The following is a 21,091-nucleotide window of genomic DNA, read 5'->3' as shown; positions in this document are numbered from 1 at the left end:
TGTAAAATAAAGAGTAAACAAAGCTCCTAGACAGCCATTTACTGTATGGAATTTTGCCAAATCAGTAGCTCTAGCTGAACAACCCCCTCTATCCCTCATTTCAAACTTATCTTCTGGGATCATGGTGCTCTGACTTGCAGGGTGTACTAAGTTTCCCCAGTTAGGCTTACATCAAAAACACATGATGTATTCCAGTGATATGACCCCATTCAGCAAGTTTCTACAGACTGAGAAAACTGACATGAATTTTTCTTGTTGGTATCTACCGTTAGGAAAGAGATCAATAACTTGGACTTTGTCCAGTAGCATCACATGGTACCTTCCCCTTGATCTTTGTAATTTCCCCACATTTAATGACAAAATTATAAATGTTTTATTTCTTCCTTTTGAAGTATGTATGATAGAGCTGGGACGGGTAACTCGGGTACTCGGGTCGAGTGGGTCCTGAGTAGGACCCGGGTACCCACAGGACTATCCAGACCCGAGGTTGTTTCATCGCACAAATTTACTATATAACTACATGGTTACACAGGCTCTAATGTTCGCATTTCTTCATGACTGTGGACACGTTCCTTCTGACTTTATAACAAAGCTAAAACTTCAGTCAACTTCAGTGTTTGCATGACCACATAGTTTTACATGTGTATCTAACTACATTGTGCCAGGGCTACTGTCAAACTATTACCAAATCGGACATTTTGTACCTATCTCTTTGACACCAACAGCGGGTACCCGGGTCGGGTCGGGTAATAGGGGTGTGGGTACCCGGGTAGTAAATTTGGACTCGTCCCAGCCCTAATGTATGAGATGAATTAGCAATGAAGTGTGTTCCATCATATCACATTATGCTGTTTATCTGAACTGGTTCCTAGAATCTGGATTCTAGAATCACAGGGATTACAATAAAATAGTGACCGGCAGTAAGGCATGGTGGTCATGCTGAAAACAACATGTAGATAAAGGCTGTGGTTGCTTGTTGATGGACAGCTATGGCTGAAAGATAAGAAACATTGTGACTTATATCTGTATCCTGCAAAACATCAGATGCCAAAAGAATAGAAGGAATTGCTGAAGTTTCTAACAAATCATGATCCATGGTTTGATAAGCTTGTTGGAAGAGACCATGTCTGACCAAGACTGATGGGACTTCGTGGTATGCCAACTATGTGATGATTTGGGTTCACTGTTTGATAACAAATGTTTTATTTCACTCCACAGGGAAAGATGGGGTCACCTGGTTTCTCTGGCATCAACGGTATTCCTGTAAGTATATACTCCACCCCATACAGCAAGCATGGGATGAAGAAAAGTAGCTGTCAATACCAGACATTGAAATTATTATCCGTGTGAGGGTTTTTGTTTCAGTTTTAATATTTTGTTTCTGAATGTATTGAGCAGATTTCGTTTTTTCACGTGTATTAGAGTAGGACCTATTCACATGAGAATAAGGAAAGCAATTTTACTGATAATACAAGGCTTTCATTGAGAAGCATTGTTAAGTAAGTAGACTGCACTTCTGCCAGCATCAGGACACATGTTATATCTTGCTTATCACAGTCTGCCACTAAAATAGGGGATCACCACGGGGTCCTTCATGCCAGCACTAGGTTATCTTGAAAGGATGTGATGTCTAATCAGCAGAATTTTTGAGTTTCTACAACAGGATTCTTGAATTAATCTGGAAATTTCCAGGCTCTTTTTTATTACCATCAGTATTTCTGATTCATTTAACTTCAATTAAGAAGTTGATATGAATTCCAAATATGTTGGACCTGTAAATCTTGGATTTTTAGTGTAATGGATCTAGGGCTAGTAACATAATGTAGTTGTCAGTAATCACATAATTGGCCAGCAAAAGACGTGAGAAGCAGTATCAAGAAATTAACTATATTGGGTATAGTGATTAAAGTTTGAAAATGTTTGATATTAAGTAACCTCCTACAGGATGATGCACACCAAGCCTTTGTGTGACTCAGTGACATTGTAATGTGAACTGAAGTAGTTGCAGAAGGGTAATTATTGGCAATATGGTCTTTGTGCTTGATGACGGAGCTGCCCTGCCCTGTTCCCACATGCTTCTAGTTCTCTGACACCCTTCAGCCTGGTCCTCACATTCCAAGACAGCTCTACTGCTGTAGTGCATTGACCCAGACACTGAAAATGGACCAGATTCTACCACAAAATGTGATCAAGTTCAATGAACATGTTGGCTTACTAGATGTATTTATACAGATTTGGCCTCAGTTGAGTCACAAAAAAACATATCCTTGTGGGCAAATTGGATGCACATGTTCTTTGAGTGTTCCTAACAGGGCACAACAGAACAGCATCAGAAGATGGCTTAGCTTGAAGGTATTGCTTGTATGTAGGCCTCGTTAACTGTCAAGACGACAAGGACGTCAGTCAATTGGTTGCACTGTTTAGGGAATTTGAAAAATATTTGTCACAAACTGATATTTTGTGACAATTTGATCATGTTAAAGTACTGTTTTTAGATTTCATTGATGAGTTGAAGTAGTGTGACTCCAAATACTTCTTGGGGGATGGAATTATGTCTTGTTCTTTCAATGACAAGTTTTTGGCAAAAACTAAGTTGACAAGACAACTGTCAGAGCATTTAAGAAATATGAAACAGGAATTATTACCATTTAAGGTGGTATCAGCCAGATCCTATTTCTCTATCCACCAACAACATATATTTACTGCTTATTACGCTTCAGCATATGTTGAGAGATGAATGAACTGAGGAGAATATACCCAGCAAGTCTGGCTGCATGATATGCTATAACAATAAACACATGAGGCATAAATGTCAGCTCTCAGACCTGTGGAATTGATAAAACACACTTGGTGCTAACTTACAGCTCAAAACTTGTGCCTGATAAATGGTTTCCGCTGTGGCTAGAACATGCTGCCCTACGGGATTTACTTTTTGCTCAAACTACATGAATAGAGTTTTTGTTTCAAAATCACACGTCAATGTCAAAACAGGCACCAAGTAGCTACAAGACTTCAGGATGAATGAAAATAATTTTGTTTTTCAAATTCCGCTGTATCTGCAAGATCAGCAAGACTAGACTACCTTTCTTTTGGAATACTCTGCTTGAAAACCTATACAAAAGGATTTCAGATGAGTTTTTTTTATGATGATTTATGATATTAAGTTGGAATGAAAGGTGTTAAAAAATGAAAATTGCCTCATTATATCTCAATGATGAATTTGTTATTTTGTTTGTTTGTTTTCAAAAGCAACTCATTTTGAAGTTACCTCCTGTTGACATTGTTAGCTTTTGTTTTTAGGGTTTTCCTGGCCCACCCGGACCTCGTGGTGCTTCTGGTCTAGATGGTTGCAATGGAACTCAGGTACGTAGCTCACATTCATGTTTAAAGCACTACATATATATAGTGTTAATAGATGTTGTCCATAGTCCTCATACTGTTGGATGGATGCAATTGAAAATGGGTACGTAGTGGTAATACCGTATTCGATGTAATAAGCGCCCACGGCGATATTTGCTAATATATTGGCTAGTGAACAATCCCAATTAGCACCCCTTCCAATTGATCAATGTACACAAGACTTATTTATTCACGTACAATACGCACTTGTGTGTTATATGCACCCTTAATTATGGGCAATTAAATTCTGGAAAAATATATCTGTTGAATATAAACATTTCAGGCTGTCAGCATAAACCACGAAATTTATCTTTCAACTCTGTTTTTTCCACCAAAATAATATTCTGATAAGAGCCCCCTATTTCTAATTTTGAGAGCATCCTGGGCGCTTATTATGTCGAATACGGTAGATGTTTTTTGTAGTCCCAATGCTATTTGATGGATGCAGCTGGAAACAGGTATGTAGCTCGAGTATGCTTTCCTGCTCACCAAATCAACAACCCTGTAAGTTGATGTACTTAATGAAGTCAGTTTGGTATACTTTGAAAAGGCCATCCCAAACTTGTCAACAAGGCCCATGGCTAGTACATTTGTTCTCTAGCATATTTGAATTTAGAGGTATATAATTTGATTGATGGGTTTGGCCTGTGTATTAAATATTATTGGATGATAAATTCTCTGGGTTGCTATTTCAGGGATAAATTATCAGAACAATAAATCGAACCAGGGATGAAAGTTATGATCCTACTTATGATGGTCTTTCCCAGGGCATGGTTCCTCCATGTTGATATGAGACAGACAGGAGGTGTATGGATTCAGCAACACTCTCTGCTCAGTGGAGGGAATGATACTGGGTGGCAGTGTGTCTAACTTTGTGTTGGGGGCATGGGTGGCCCAGTCGTCTAAGGCACCACCATTCACTCTTTCGTCCCTTGGGCATGGCAGAAAGCTATGATTGTGGGTTCGCCCCAGTTATGTTTCTAGGTTTGTCAGCACCATACCTGAGCTTGTGGGTTTCACCGAAGTGGTAAACGTCTGAGACCTGCATCACTTTGGGCTTTCCTCCCACAATAAGCTGACACACCGCAATATAAGTGGAATACTGTTAAAAGCGGCGTTAATCCCAACTCACTCACTCACTCACTCACTCACTCACTCACTTAGTGTTTGGGCTATGTTTACTTTAGGAACACAGCCCCCATGAAGTGGGCTGAGCTAGGGAAATTTCTATGCTTGGTAGAAGAGGACATGTCATCACCGACCAGATACTCATAAAACCCAGAATGCCATGAGCTGGGGCTTCAAGAATGCAAGATTTGCACTGTAAATAGGATGAATGTTCTCAGCACATGGGCCTGGTTGCTCTTGCAGCAGTATAAAGGCAACAGTCCCAGTGGGGTATATTTCTGGCTTTATAGCACTGACATTCTGTCCTGTCTGGAGCCAGGTTGCCATTTATTTAGAGATGGATGATAATTAGATCACTATCACCTTTCTCTCATATGGATCATGAGTGGAAGTTGGACCTTAGAAAAGGTTATATGTGGTTGGGAAATGATCCTGTTTCTTCCTTGTTGAGAATCTAAGATAAGATCATATTTGTTGCAATACATGCCATTAAAGAACAGATGTGAAGTAAAAGACAGCTACAAATTACATGTACACAAACACACCAAATATGCACTACTTAAATCAAATATTGAAATACTCTTTGGCATATCTTTCAGGAGATGTTTTCAATAATGTAGAAGAATATAGGAAATATATTAACAGGGTAAGGATAAGTATATATCCTTGCTTTAGTCTCTACTGTTTAAAACAATTCTGTTATGTGATGCACACCTCACTACATTGCATCAACAAGAATAAAGGAAATATATTAACAGAATAAGGATAAGTACATATCCTTGCTTTAGTCTCTACTGTTTAAAACAATTCTGTTATGTGATGCACACCTCACTACATTGCATCAACATTTTCCTTGAAACATGACAACCATGGGTCTGTTGACCAGCCTGTTGATGGTGAGTGTCACGCCTTTCCTGTTTCTATCAGGACATATTTATTATGGCCATGCCAGGGCTACATGGTGTACAATAAAGTATAAACACTGACCACATGTGTGCAAACAGGGCCTGCTTGATACAGGATGGGCACCTCTTTATCAAGCTATCTCAGTATTTTTAAAAGCTATCAAGCATAACATGAAAATTTGCTGCTCCAAATTTAAAAGTGTTGCTGTACTCATCATCTTATTTAGATTAAACTGATAGAAGAAGCTGAAGAAAATTTATTGTACATAAACACCCACAAGGGACAGAGTACGAGACATGAACATGATTAGTTATAATGAAAAGTTGTAAACATTGACATACACAATGAAATACAAATATTGATATGTTTTCTGAATATAGTTTCAAGTTTCATACAGAAATAAAACCAACATAGATATGTTAGAATTTCCATTTAATTGTGTTTTTGTGCACTAAGTAGAATACTAATATAATTTGTTCAAGAAATCAAGATAAACAGCATAGTTTATTTTCAAAGAATTTATGAACCCCTGTCCTCATCAAACTCGGGAAGGTATTCCAACAATTAGTCTGCATCAACAGATTCCCTTTATGCACTCCCAACAACACACTGGCATCTCACACCTCCCAAGCAGTGCATGTCAGATGCTGCGATAGTATCAAGTTCCAACATCGAATTCTAACACTTGGTGGAGATAAACCTAGGGCAGTCCACATGCTGCCTCCCCAAACTTGATGGCAGGTCACCATCTATCACTTCCATATGAACACCAACCCAACCACACAAGTCAATGGCTACCATCCAACCACCCAATTACCCCTCCACCACAATGCCACAGCTGCCACTGTCCAGTCGACTCACAACCCCATGGATGTCACTGTCCAGGCTACCCACCACCCTCCATCCCTTGGCTGTCACCATCCAGGCTACCCACCACCCTCCATCCCTTGGCTGTCACCATCCAGGCTACCCACCACCCTCCATCCCTTAGCTGTCACCATCCAGGCTACCCACCACCCTCCATCCCTTGGCTGTCACCATCCAGGCTACCCACCACCCTCCATCCCTTGGCTGTCACCATCCAGGCTACCCACCACCCTCCATCCCTTGGCTGTCACCATCCAGGCTACCCACCACCCTCCATCCCTTAGCTGTCACCATCCAGGCTACCCACCACCCTCCATCCCTTGGCTGTCACCATCCAGGCTACCCACTACCCTCCATCCCTTAGCCGTCATCAGTCCATCATATCTCCACCCAATGGCTGCCACACGCCACCATTCTACCATCCCACACCTCACAGTCAACATCCCATGGCTGGCGCTCCCCACCTATTTGACATCACACCACCTCATCACATGAAGGCTGACAAACAACCCGCTTTCTGTTCCATACCCCTCCCAATGCCTACCACCACAATCCAATCTGGTGTATACCATGCCCTGCTGACATGGCATATACTATCTACTCCTATAACCCTGTACCTTCATACCAGACCTACCTCCTGTGGTCAAGCATGCACAACAGCATATGCCATAACTGACTTTGGCAGCACAGGAACTGCCTCCATGGGATTATTTAGTGCTAGTTGTGTTGATGAGATGTGGAGGTGTGGGGAGTCGGAAATGGTGGTCAGTGACAGTCCACTTAGTCTACTTCACAGGTCCTGATCTAGTTCACATGAATCTAGGGCACCAAATTTGGTATACAATGAACCCTTGATAGTCAAATCTAAGATAACCACAAGACTTCACAACTGGAGCCATCGTACATGTCTTGAGCACAATGTTTGGGATATGAAAATTTCCCAAGAAAAACATGTTGATCTTTTGTGTAAATTAAGCCATACTTTTCGAACTATCAGTCAAGATTAGCTTGCCCTGTATTTGCCATCAATTCATTAAAACAAATACTCAAAATACCTCCCCATAGAATTTCTTTCTGTTCTAACTGCCCCTGACACTTTATGAATTATATTGCAATGTAGAGTTTATGTTGGACTTTTGGCAAGACAGAGCATAGCTTATTTGACCAAGCCAAGTGGCCTACTGCTGGGGATGAAATGAGGTCATGTCTTGGATGAATCTGGATGCTGGTGGTCTAGAAAAGATCTGGTTACACAAGTGATTGGGTCTATTATCAGTAGAAGCAGCATGAGGGATAGCCCTGTGATTGCAGGAGGGTTCCCACAGGGGGTCCCTGTAGGCTGTCAGGACAGGGCACCTGCCTTCAGGATCACAATGACTGACACCACCTCATGTTGTGGTCATGGGCACAGATGATGTCTACGCTGACCAATTGCTTCTGACATGGACATCTTGATTGGTAACATGCATGGTGTTCCTCAGGTCATGAAGTTCAGAGTTCTGGTGTAGCCTTCTTTCTGACTGTCATCGAGATCCCAACCACTGAGAAAGGATGTTCTGCTATGGTTTTAGCTGAGATGAGAGACAGTGATTAATGGTAGTCCACAACATGATAAAATGATAAAACACTGTACAAATTACTTTGGTATAATAGGGACAGAAAACTTCCACAATAGACACAAAAGAATACAATAACCTTAGAGGAGGATATGATCTACATTTCAGCGGGGTATAAGTTTTTCAGTTGTATTAAACGTCATTGACTAAACGTCATGTAAGGAAAGATAATAACAAATACATCTGCAGATAATACACTACTTTCATTCTAAAATTATGATCAAAACTGTATGGCTTTGAGAATTCATATACTAGAATTACTTGTCTTAGTCAACAAGTACTTGGTAAAGTGGCTAGAATTACAAGTCTTAGTGAACAAGTTCTTGGTAAAGTGGCTAGAATTACTTGTCTTAGTCAACAAGTACTTGGTAAAGTGGCTAGAATTATAAGTCTTAGTGAACACCTTGGTAAAGTGGCTAGAATTACTTGTCTTAGTCAACACGTTCTTGGTAAAGTAGCTAGAATTACTTGTCCTAGTCAAACACATAGATTATCCTCGCTTGACACAAGAATGTCACCTGATTCCCGCTGTAGCCTATTGGTACTGTCTATAATAATATAGAGGCATAATCAGCAAAAACATACAAGAGTAAGTAAGAAAGATCAGTGAACAAAAATGCCTTTTCTGTGTCTTGCACCCTCAAGTGTAGAGCCTCCTTGGTAACATGGTGAGATAGAACTGTGAGATCGGAAATAACCCCAGTGTTTATTACACATGGGTGGGTCTGCTGACTCTCACAACCTGGTTACACAGGATGTCAGAAATGGCCACAACCTTCCATTCTTCTGGCACACTGAGGGATTCCTGGATATGATGTTAGCCAAACAATGTACTGATCAGAATCATCAAGGCAACATGTACTGGAAAGAAATTGGAAAACGGGTCTAGTTTAGCTCTGGCTTGTCACAATGGTCTTCAGCACCAACTTGAAGAGTTTCAGCATTGCTGATACAGCAACATTCTAACCTTAATGATTGAAGAGGCCATTACTCTTTGATATGTCAAAGCTGAGAAATAAACACATGTATTCCGTCTGAGTATTTCAATCATTTCTTTAAAAAATCTTTAAATGTTTGTTTCAAAATGTTAAAAGTCTTAAGACGTTTCATTCAAAATCTTTTTAAGGAGTTTAAATGTACCTTTTTATATAATGCCATTGAGGTATGCTCCAATTCTTAAGGGACAATGTGGGAGAATATGGCCATAGTTTATCACTGTGGCAAATTCTTCCTAGGTCAGCAACCTACAACCTCAGACATATCTCACTTATACATATGATGTCAATCAGAATGGATATTTGAGCTGACTTGAAAAGCGATGCACAGTGTTGGTGTTTGTAGCATGGCAGGGGAAACTTTATTATATATGAAAGAGAAATTGTTTATAAATGACTTAAGATTAGGATATCCACAATCTTCAGGTCGAAATGCCTTACTATATTTCAATTATTTGACAGTACTTGAAGGATCCTGACTTTTTCCAATAAGAAATTGTTTATAAATGACTTAAGATTAGGATATCCACAATCTTCAGGTCGAAATGCCTTACTATATTTCAATTATTTGACAGTACTTGAAGGATCCTGACTTTTTCCAATAGAACTGACATTGTCTGTTGAAATAGTTCAAACCCATACCAAGACAGTCATATAACAGACCAGTGATAAGGCATGTAGATGCATGGTCCTTGGTTCTTTGACATTTAAAAAAAAATTAATTTGGATTCTTCATCCATTTTTGCTGAAGCAAATTTCTGTTTGTAGCCTGACATGTCAGACTGTCAAAACTTAGAAAATGTATATTTTACAATTTTGAATTTGATAAGGTGGCTACAAGATCGTGACATATTAGTTGCATTGTTTTTTAGATAATGTTAATCAGGAGAAATTGTATTTTTCATCTCTAAAAAAAAAGAACAAAATGCCCTTATTCTTCAGTCAGATTAACGATCAAGTGGTCTCCATACTTACCACAGCAGTGTTGATAGTATTTATATAATAGGTAATAATTCATGCAAGTGAATAAATAGATTGTATGCCTTTTAAGAAGTTTAAGAAAATCAAATAAAATCAAATCAGTGTAGACATAATAAAGTTCTGAATGGTGAAAAAATTGAAATGAATCACATGACTATCCCTGTGTATGTATATTGTATAAGCTGATATTGATATGTGTTGTATGAAAAGAAAGATGGAACATTTAAGGTATAGCCAATTGCACTTTTGTGTGTTATTGGGTAATAGCCTGACATTGATCAAGATACAGATATTTTATGGGTCATTTGTAAATGAATACAATATCCTCTTTATTTGAGTTATCTCCCCTGGCTAGGCCCTCGGTGGATGCAAGTCAATCTGAGCCCAACCCGTACTCGGCAGAGCCCGAAACTTGACAGCGAGTGGGCAGTGGTCAAGGATGGCATTATGAGTGGGGGAATTGCACCTTGTTAACCCTTTTACATGCCTTGTGTCAACATCAGTAAATATCTACTTTGGCACACAGGATTATGCATGTAAAGTGTCAACAACAGAGATTAGTGAGTCTTACTCATCTGCTGAAACAGATACCTTTGAACACACAATGCCATTTAGAAAGTGGTCAAATGTAACAAATGTTATATTTGGGATAACACTTTCTTTGTAAAGTACAGATTCTTGTTCTTTTTGGGGTTGAGTCCCATCCGGGATTCGAACCCACACTGGACATAAAAGGTAAAATAGTGGTGAAAGATATATGAATGGATCACTGAAAATAAGTGATGACACCAGTTGTTTTCAAACAGAGCAACACAGGTGAGTGAAAGAGGCCTTTCAGTTTTATGTGTATGAATGACCAGATTGTTTAATACATGTATCTAAATACGTTTTGCCAACGCTATGCTAAAAATGTTCCCAATCGGACATTTGGAGACATCTCCATAGACCTACAGTGGGTACCCAGGTAGGCTCGGGTAATAGGGGGGTTGTACCCGGGTAGTAAATTTGGATTCGTGCCAGCCCTACTGGATTGTCTGGTCCGGTCGTCATCATACAGCTGGGATATTGTTGAGTGTTACATTTACCAAACAAACAAGCATGTCACTCTCACGATGTACACTTGATCAGTGATACAACATTCAATCATATATTTGAATGTCAATCATAGCTCCGTCATGAAGTATAACCTGAAAACTTAATGATTAATTTATTTGTTTCTTAGCGTTGGTATTATCTGACCAATATGCTTATCACATGTCGCAATGTATTTACAAAGACAAATTTGCACCTGTGTTATAGGGAGATCCTGGCTCTCCTGGTCTGCCTGGTCTTCCCGGAGAGGCTGGTACCTCTGGTCTGGACGGTCTTCCTGGTATTAAGGGAGAACCATCACCTGTCGGAGTCACCCTCCCAGGACAGAAGGTAATGTAGTCTAAACTCATCCATACGAGTCAATTGAGCCCATTCTATGTTTGTTTGAAACAGAAAATAAATAAAAATACCTACCCTCCCAAATTGTCAAAACCCCAGCTTTTTCAGCTTGCATACAAAAGAGCTAATTTCGGAAACACAATTACGAGCTAATTTACTTCCCGAGTCTAGGCGAAATATTTAGAACGGTTATATACATCTCAAACATTATTTCATTTTTTTAAATCTTAAAATGTTCACTAATTTTGGGGAAAAAACCAATAGAGTGATGAGTGAAAAAATATTGGTTGCCCAATGAAAAATGTAATAACCCAATTAAAATAGAAACCCTAGAGTAAAATCTCAATTGCTCAAAAGTAACCAGGAGCTCTGTTTGAAAGGCATATTAATACATATTAAACAGCATGAATGCTGGTTTGCCTAGGTGTAAAGTTAACAAACTTTTGAATGTGTAGTTGGATTTTAAGGGGAAAATGTAACCATATATGTTAATTTTTTAAAGAAAAATGTAATCTCAGGTCATTACATGAGTTGTAAACCTGTATCTCAACTTGTTTGCATTCAGTTATCATAATTATCTATAATGCTTTTAAGTGTTTGAATTGCCTCTTGATATTATTGTCTGTCATATTACAGGGAGAGCCTGGAGCAGATGGCCTACCTGGGTTGCCTGTGAGTACATACGATATACTGTACTGTCTAGGTTAATTTCAGATAAGCACAGACATTGTTTGAACTTTGTGCTTTGGAATCTGCCTTCGCCATAAAATTGAAACATGAAAAAAATTAAGATAAAAAGCAGTTTTTTTATTTTGCTGACCAGAAATAAGTAAAATGTCAAAAAAACCCTCTGTTTACCATGTTTACTGTCACTATCAATACAAGTAAATTATTTTTAATACTATAATTGAAACCAGTTATTGTTATTTATCCTCCAATACTGGCTTCCTCAGGTCTTATCGCTACAATGAAATTGCATAGCAATGAGGTTTTGATCAGTTTCCATGACATCACAATCAAATGTCATCACTTAGCAGCACTTGTAAATAGAAACCGTACCGTACAGTTTACAAGAATAGGACAAATCTGTGTGAATATCCAAGTAAACATGTGTTTGTTTTTTACAGGGAAGTCACGGAAGAGATGGACCCATTGGCCCCAAGGGAGAACCTGGCTTGTCAGGACCGCCTGTATGTAGATTAGTGTTTTCCTTGTTAAAAATGTTTAAAACTTATCAAATAAGAAATTTAACACAGGTTAGCTTATGACATGTGTTCAAATATCTATACCATTACTTAAGCAAAGCTAGAAGCTCCGAGAACAATTTACAAATTTTACAAACATATTAAAACATTTCACTGCTTTCAATTTATGTTACTGCTGCAGCTGTTTGTCACAGAGTGAGCCGTTCATGTTACTGCTGCAGCTGTTTGTCACAGAGTGAGCCGTTCATGTTACTGCTGCAGCTGTCTGTCACAGAATGAGCCGTTCATATTACTGCTGCAGCTGTTTGTCACAGAGTGAGCCATTCATGTTACTGCTGCAGCTGTTTGTCACAGAGTGAGCCGTTCATGTTACTGCTGCAGCTGTTTGTCACAGAGTGAGCCGTTCATGTTACTGCTGCAGCTGTTTGTCACAGAGTGAGCCGTTCATGTTACTGCTGCAGCTGTTTATCGCAGAATGAGCCGTTCATGTTACTGCTGCAGCTGTTTGTCACAGAGTGAGCCGTTCATGTTACTGCTGCAGCTGTTTGTCACAGAGTGAGCCGTTCATGTTACTGCTGCAGCTGTTTGTCACAGAGTGAGCCGTTCATGTTTCTGCTGGAGCTGTTTGTCACAGAGTGAGCCGTTCATGTTACTGCTACAGCTGTTTGTCACAGAATGAGCCGTTCATATTACTGCTGCAGCTGTTTGTCACAGAGTGAGCCGTTCATGTTACTGCTGCAGCTGTTTGTCACAGAGTGAGCCGTTCATGTTACTGCTGCAGCTGTTTGTCACAGAGTGAGGTACACATTTGGAATGACAAACCTACAGCAATGTAGAATTTACTTTGCAGGGTCCATTTGGAGAACGAGGACAACCTGGCGAGAAAGGTAACATGGGTTTGGGCACACATGGAGAGAAGGGACAGAAAGGCTCGCTTGGACCCCCTGGCAACCCTGGACCCCCAGGTGGTTTAGGAGCTCTCACCAACCCCCCAGGCCAAATCCAGGGACCGAAGGGACTAAAGGGAATGCTAGGAAATGAGGTGGGTGGTAATGGTATATACTGTAAATCTTGAAATTCAGGGGAGCGTGAATCAAAGGCGAAAAATGCGAGTGGTCTTTGCTCGCATTATTAAACATCGAATTTATATCAACAATAAGACATTATCACAAATCATGTGCATCATATCGTGATAAGAATAAGAACACTCTGTGGTTACACTTGACTGAGTGTTGGTTTTGTCATTAATTGGTACACGTCGGAAACATTTCTTAATGTACATATTTCTCTATATGTTTCTCTGGTTCACGTTTCTTTTGGCGGTGAGTTTATTTACATTTGTTGGAAGCTTCGTATCCACTGGTTCAGCACTTGAGGAATCAGCATCTTTGATAAATATTGTTGACTATGTTGTAGAACTCCATTCAATCATTATTAGAGTGATTATCAAGGTCATTTTGACTATTGCAATACTTAAAAACACTGTTGCAATACTACAGCAATAATATTTTTTATCTTTTCTGAATTTATGCCAATTTGTCTCTTAATACAAAATGTTAACTATTGATATTTTGATCTGTCATACATGTTTTATAGCATGGACATTGCACTGCATCACTAGTTTGGTCAGCCATGACACCTGTAAATATTGAAGATCTGGGGGAGAATAGATCTTCAGCAACCCATGCTTGCCGTAAAAGGCGACTATGCTAGTCGTAAAAAGCGACTAACGGAATCGGGTGGTCAGACCCGCTGACTTGGTTGATGTATGTTATCATATCCCAATTGCGTTGATCGATGCTCATGAAGTCAATCACTGGATTGTCTGGTCCAGACTTGATTACTTACAGACCGTCGTCATATAGCTGGAATATTGCTGAGTGCGGCGTTAAACAACAAACAAACTCACTCAGAGTATCTGTGAGCACCACAGCGGTATGCTGTAAGTATGATGCTGTCTGTTTCAGGGCATGAAGGGTGAACCTGGTCTGCCTGGCATGAAGGGACCCTCTGGTTTTCAGGTAGGTCCTCACACTCTGCTTCACCTGTCACTATCACCTCAAAGCAACATGCTTGGTCTTCTTCCATATAGTGAACTTTTGTTGTGAACCAGGTCAGTAATGATGTGACAAACATATCAGTTGACAGGTATTTGTGTTTTTACAAGATGGCGATTAGCGAATCAGATAGCTGGATCTTATTATGAGTAATGATAAAAATCAATACATTAATATCATGACATCAGCTGACAAATATTTGTGTTTTTACAAGATGGCGATTACCGAATCAGATAGCTGGATCTTATTATGAGTAATGATAAAAATCAATACATTAATATCATAACATCAGCTGACAGATATTTGTGTTTTCACAAGATGGCGATTAGCGAATCAGATAGCTGGATCTTATTATGAGTAATGATAAAAATCAATACATTAATATCATAACATCAGCTGACAGATATTTGTGTTTTCACAAGATGGCGATTACCGAATCAGATAGCTGGATCTTATTATGAGTAATGATAAAAATCAATACATTAATGTCATGACAGTATGTCATCATTGCATGAATAACAAATATAATGATAAACTCTGCTATTTGACAAGTTGTGTTCCTTATTGTATTAAGGATGCTGTTTCTATTCCTGTTTTTACTATTTATTTCAGGGCCTACCTGGTCCACCAGGAATGTTTGGCGAGAAGGGTGTACCTGGCATTGCTGGTCCTCGTGTGAGTTGACAATACTAATATCTCTACGATACAATTGTACTGAGAATCAAACTTATTAATAGCATTTATGTCAAAGAAATGAAAGCTCAAGTCATGTTCTTTGACTTCTTTGTTCTATGATTCTATTTCATAATCTTTTTGCTTTTTAAAAGACATCAGAAATACATTGCTAAAATAATTTGTGTATATATTGCTAGTAAGGTACAGTTAGGTGTACGGATGCCAAATAAGGACTGCTTGAAAGTAGTAAATGAATTGTTTGTTGTGAAAGCTTTATTAGCTGTTCATTGTTTATTGTTGATGTTTTTCAGGGTAAACAAGGTTATCCTGGTGTTCCTGGGCAACCTGGACAAAAGGTACCGTCAGCTAAGTAAAAGCGACAAAACCATTTCCATATTCATAAGCAGTCTGTGCCAAAAACAGAGTCAATTGTACGATTGTACAATATCCTGGGCATGAGTTAAATAATTTTGTGTAGTGGATAAGATCCTGCTTGAGATATTGTGGATCAACATGCTGACATAACGCAGAAGCAGACACTTGAGAGTTTCATAGTTTATGAATGCCAGGAAAGCATTTTTTTGTTTTTAATTTCTTAATTTACGGACATGTAATGGAGGTGGGATTATATCAAAATTATAAAAATGTTTTTGGAAAATCAATCTCAAAGTAAGAAAAGAAGTGAAAGCCAAAGGGACACATAATTGAAGAAATGGAGGTGAACATGGAACAGAATTGAAATGATTACAAATATTAATGTTAAATTAATCGGAATAATATCCTGAATAAAACCTTGTGGTTTTTAATGATGTAATAAATGCGATCAGAGTCAGGGAATCATTTATTTCAATGCTTTAAGATATGTGCGTGGGTGCGTGCGTGCTATGGGGGGTGAGTGCGTGCATGCGTGCGTGCGTGCGTGCGTGAGTGAGAGAGGCATGTCTATATCATGATTTATCCTGTCTGTTGTGTAGGGTGATCGAGGTATGGATGGTCTTCCTGGTCTGCCTGGCCTGCCTGGAATGAAGGGAGATCGTGGTCTGGGTGGTATTGATGGTCTTCGTGGTCAGAGAGGTCCCCCTGGTCCTGCTGGAGTAAGTATGGTCTATAACAGTAACTACCCTTTTGAAATAGTCATGGATCAAACATCATTTCTGAGTTTTGAAACATTTGTATCAGCCGAAGACAGAATAGGGGAGACAACTCTCACTTGCAAACGGCAGAGTGAAAGCACATGGTGCCAGTCACACTCTTGAGTACGACTACTGTAATTAAACAGATAATGAACAAAGACTTCATTGTCTTATTCTTAGAAAAGAATAATTGTCAGTATTAATTTTTATAATGGTAATAGCTAGGGTGTGATTAACAGATTTTTTATTTTTGCCTTATAAGATATAAGATATGAAACCTGTCACTTATGTTGTGTGAACATTGAGTACCTTGAATGAATGCTTTACAATACCATAACCCAGGTGAAAGAAGTGTCTTACTCACCTCCTAATGTTACACTGTGTAGGGACCTGGAGGAGATGGTCCACCAGGTCCAGTTGGACCTGCTGGTCAACGTGGTCTGCCTGGTGATCCAGGACTGCCTGGCCTCCCTGGACCCCAAGGTTTGCGTGGTAATGATGGTCCTTCCGGTGGCCCTGGAATCCCTGGCGTGCCTGGTACACAAGGTCTTGATGGTCCCAAAGGAGACAGGGGAGACTCTGGAGTTTCAGGTATAGTTTATCTGTTCATTCAAGCAACACAACACTTACCCCAATTAACTTAACATGTACAGTCGAGCAATAGCTGTTCATCTAGAGACAAATTCTCCATTTTCACAGAAATTATCTCAAGACTTGCGCTGGACATAAGACTAAACTACTGAGATGAGTGAAACATCTCCTGTGAAAAAAGACTATGTTATTTTCTTATCAACGATTATTTTTTTCTTTGAAAAGAGGAGCCAAACAAAAGTTAACTGCAATAAGTCAGTAAAAAGTCACACACATCTGTTTGATTTACAACTTGCCGCTCGTATAAAGATACAACTTGCCGCTCGTATAAAGATAAATATCAAATGATCTGTTGGTATGTCTTGTCCTCTATGTGACTATTTGACAGTTGGTCAAGGATGGCAATTGAAGGCCCATCTGGACATTTGTTGAAGAACTTAGCCAAATGCCACAATGGAACTGATGCCTCTGTTTATCATCAGGTATTACTGGTCTGGATGGTCGCCCTGGTGCTCCTGGCCTGCCTGGACAGAAGGGAGAGCCTGGTTTTCCTGGTGAATCTGGAGGAAGTATTCCTGGAGTCCGGGGACCATCTGGCTTGCCTGGTCTGGATGGTATTCCTGGTGGCAAGGGAGAGAGAGGTGCTAAAGGTCTGCCTGGCCCACCTGGAAATTCGACCAAGGGTTTGCCTGGCCCCTCCGGTCCCAAGGGAGAGAAGGGTCAGGGAGGTTTCTCTGGTTTGCCTGGTCGTGATGGTCTTCCTGGTCTTCCTGGAGATAAGGGTCAGTTGGTAGAGATACTCACATTTTATATTCCCTGTGTTATTAGTAAGAGTCATGTTGTTATTTATCCATCTTCAATTTGAACACACTGTTAAGCACACATTGTAAAATGAAATGGAGTGTATGCTATGATCCGATTGATTGAAATAAAGTTTGGAACATGGAAATATTCGGGACTTTTCACTGCATTTAAATAGATGTCTTGTCTAAGTATCTTAGGTCATCGGTTGCAACTCAATCTGCCTGGGATCAGTACTCAATAGCACACTCAAATCTGAAAACTCATTATGTTATCTTTTAAGTAATGCGTAAACAATATTGTTCCTATGTCCACAGGTGATCGTGGTGGTTCCTGCAGCCTGTGTCAGAATGGTCTTAAGGGAGAGAAGGGTCTGTCTGGTCTAGATGGTCTGTCTGGTCAACCTGGTATACCAGGAGATTCAGGACCACTTGGAACCAAAGGAGAGCCTGGAGAGGATGGTCCTCCAGGTCTGTCTGGCCTACCTGGTCTCAGGGTTAGTATCTGCACTCAATTTACAGAAGATTTCATCAGCTTGGACATATGTTGACAATTCAAGAATAATGCAAGTTATCTATACAAAATTCAAATAACCAGTACTGTGTAGCTGATATGCACAAAGGTTTGTGAAAGGACAATGGATACTGTCTTCCAGAGACATAAATATGTTATTGTGCACTCGGGTACGTGAACTTTGAAATGTTACTTGCCCAGAGAAAAGTTTTCTCGTTCAGCAGTGTAAAGACACCATGTTTGCAATTTGAGGTTATTGGTGTTAAATCATGATTCAGGGTCTTACAGTTTCCTCTATCACAAAACAATATGTTGTAAGTGAAATACTGTTCAAAGCAGCATTGAAACCCAGGTCAGCCACTTAAAATTGTTTCAAACTTCTTTTGAAAAAGATCCCAGATAACCCTAAGTGCCTCAATTTGGGGGTGGCATCTCAGAATGTCATGCATGTGGCGTGTGTTATCAAAACACAATCACCATCCTTAAACCCTTATGACAAGTTTCATAATAAGTGTCTGTACATGGATATTTCAACCACATAATTCCTTTTTTGTACAACAGCTTCAGTTAGGTATGACTGGACAAGTTGTAGCATGGTAAATGCTGCACAATTGCTGAAGCAACTTTAAGCAATAATCACTCCCCTATCTTGGTTGTCGCATATGGCAGATCAACTGACTATTGTGTGTGTACATTGTATGACATTGGCCAATGTCTCTGTATTCTAGGGTGAGGATGGTCTACCTGGCCTGCCTGGTATTCAAGGTATAAAGGGAAATGATGCAAGGGCAGAGGTCATCCCTGGCCCTGAGGGTAAGTACCTTGACCAACCCATTTTATAGCTTAAATGGACAGAATTATCATTAAACTGCCCACCTGTTATCAAAAATGAGCAGGCCACTGTAACTTAATAATGCCCTCATATTGCTTGACGATGGGCCATTATCACGCTCGTTGTTGGGTGACGTCATTGGATAGGGATAGGTGACGTCACGTTCAATTGTGACATCATCCGGTTTGTTCTCTGATGTTTCCATGTTTGTAAAAGTGGGTCAATGACATTCGTGTTGATTGCAGTAAATGTTTCCAAACCGATATTGTTGACCTCAGGCTTCTGCAAATGATAATGCCCTGAAAAATAGCGTTACCCTTATAGTATTGATGGCTGTCATTCATATGAACAGAAAGTCTGGCAAAATGAGGGTAATTATTTTAGTTCACCTGGATGGTGGAGGCATGGGTGGCCCAGTCAGCTAAGGCACCACAATTCACTGTGCAGAGTTGCGTCCCTTGGGCACGCCAGAAATCTATTATCGTGGGTTCGAATTCTGGTTTGCCCTGATTATGTTTCTAGGTTTGTCAGCACCATACCCATGCTTTTGGGTTTCACCAAAGTGGTAAATGTCTGAGACCTGCATCACTTGGGTTTTCCTCCCACATTAAGCTGAAACTGAAGCTGTTAAGCGGCATAAAAACCAACTCACTCACTCACTCATTTGGATAGTGAGTGAGTATAGTTTTTGCTGCCTTAAGCAATATTCAAGTGATATAAAAGCACAGGACTCCAGAAATCATATATTGTGCTTCCATTAGGCTGCTGCCCCTCATCTTGATAGAGCCATCAGATAGATAGCTATATATGTTTAGAAGGAATATTAACAATATGTTTGTGTGTAATGACTGCTGGTTACCCATTTCCAGTGTAGGTATAAAACTGCTATATTGGTAAACATTGTAATGTTTGAGTCTACAAAGGGGTTTTGAAGTAAAGGAATCAAACTTGCTTGGACTTAATTATGTTGAGTTCCTCATTAGAATAAGAAAACTATGACCAACAGTCACAGAAAGCTAGGGAATTGTTACCTGTATGATAGTATGAAATTTTCATTAGACTTTGGATATTTTGACAGGTTTCAAGGGTGAGCGTGGTGATGTTGGTCTTCCTGGTGAGTCTGGTCGCCGAGGTCTGCCTGGTCCTCAGGGACCCCCTGGGGCTTCCGGTCTACCTGGAATCAAGGGAGAGAGGGTATGTCAAATAGGAAGTCATACTTCAGCCCTACTTCATCATCCTATTCATTTTAAAATGAACATTCTTAATCGGGGCACAAATAAGTTTGATGCCCATGAATTGGAATCACTGATTCACTGAATATTTCATTGTTCTTATTGGTTTCTGTATCAGGGAATGAAAGGTCTTCCTGGTTTAGATGGTCGCCCTGGCAACTCGGGAGAGCCTGGTATTCCTGGCTCAAGAGGACAGCCTGGAATTGGCCTGCCTGGCTTCCGTGGTGACCGTGGTGACCCAGGAGTGTCTGGTCTGCCTGGTCTTCCTGGTATGGAAGGACAGAAGGGAGAACCAGGTAAGCTGTTCAATGTTCACAAGTAATAATAATAATGATAATAATAGAAAACTTTCAGCTCCCTGGGGAGTATTCAACCCAAATGTTCTTCATGTGTTCTTTCAAAGAGACCAATACTGCAATATCCCATGGTTTTGTTCATAGCTTTAAATGATGGAAATAGTTTTGTTAAAAGATTTCAACAATTTGTTTCTGAAGATTTTTGGAAGTGCTCCGGATCACAACATGATTCATAGTTGACTGTTAGAATCACAGTTATCACAGTTTGAACATTATACTTTTTATTTTTCAGGAATACTTCCCAGTAACATCAGGGACACATTGAAGGGCGAAGCTGGACAACCAGGTCTGCCTGGTCCGTCAGGTATTCCTGGCATGCCAGGATTGCCAGGACAGAAGGGAAATCCAGGTGAGAATGTAACTTGACCCCTCT

At 39.9% G+C, this 21,091-nt stretch overlaps 1 protein-coding gene across 1 annotated transcript in view; it reads left to right on the top strand.

Moving 5' to 3' along the window:
- The window catches only part of LOC124144757 (collagen alpha-2(IV) chain-like), a 68,874-nt gene that overhangs the window by 25,722 nt on the left and 22,061 nt on the right, over window positions 1-21,091 (top strand). The window contains exons 4-20 of the mRNA XM_048398681.1: window positions 1,219-1,263; window positions 3,301-3,363; window positions 11,192-11,314; window positions 11,960-11,995; window positions 12,451-12,513; window positions 13,379-13,570; window positions 14,496-14,549; window positions 15,198-15,260; window positions 15,572-15,616; window positions 16,235-16,354; window positions 16,780-16,984; window positions 17,467-17,766; window positions 18,103-18,281; window positions 19,027-19,111; window positions 20,209-20,324; window positions 20,481-20,658; window positions 20,951-21,067. Coding sequence (XP_048254638.1) covers window positions 1,219-1,263; window positions 3,301-3,363; window positions 11,192-11,314; window positions 11,960-11,995; window positions 12,451-12,513; window positions 13,379-13,570; window positions 14,496-14,549; window positions 15,198-15,260; window positions 15,572-15,616; window positions 16,235-16,354; window positions 16,780-16,984; window positions 17,467-17,766; window positions 18,103-18,281; window positions 19,027-19,111; window positions 20,209-20,324; window positions 20,481-20,658; window positions 20,951-21,067 — 1,984 coding nt within the window. The remainder of the gene's footprint in view (window positions 1-1,218; window positions 1,264-3,300; window positions 3,364-11,191; window positions 11,315-11,959; window positions 11,996-12,450; window positions 12,514-13,378; window positions 13,571-14,495; window positions 14,550-15,197; window positions 15,261-15,571; window positions 15,617-16,234; window positions 16,355-16,779; window positions 16,985-17,466; window positions 17,767-18,102; window positions 18,282-19,026; window positions 19,112-20,208; window positions 20,325-20,480; window positions 20,659-20,950; window positions 21,068-21,091) is intronic.

Source organism: Haliotis rufescens, unplaced genomic scaffold (assembly GCF_023055435.1).
Source record: "Haliotis rufescens isolate VD_foot unplaced genomic scaffold, xgHalRufe1.0.p SCAF_180, whole genome shotgun sequence".
Classification (NCBI taxonomy): domain Eukaryota; kingdom Metazoa; phylum Mollusca; class Gastropoda; order Lepetellida; family Haliotidae; genus Haliotis; species Haliotis rufescens.
The sequence above is the reverse complement of the archived record's forward strand: the minus strand, read 5'-3'. Positions and strand labels throughout refer to the sequence as shown.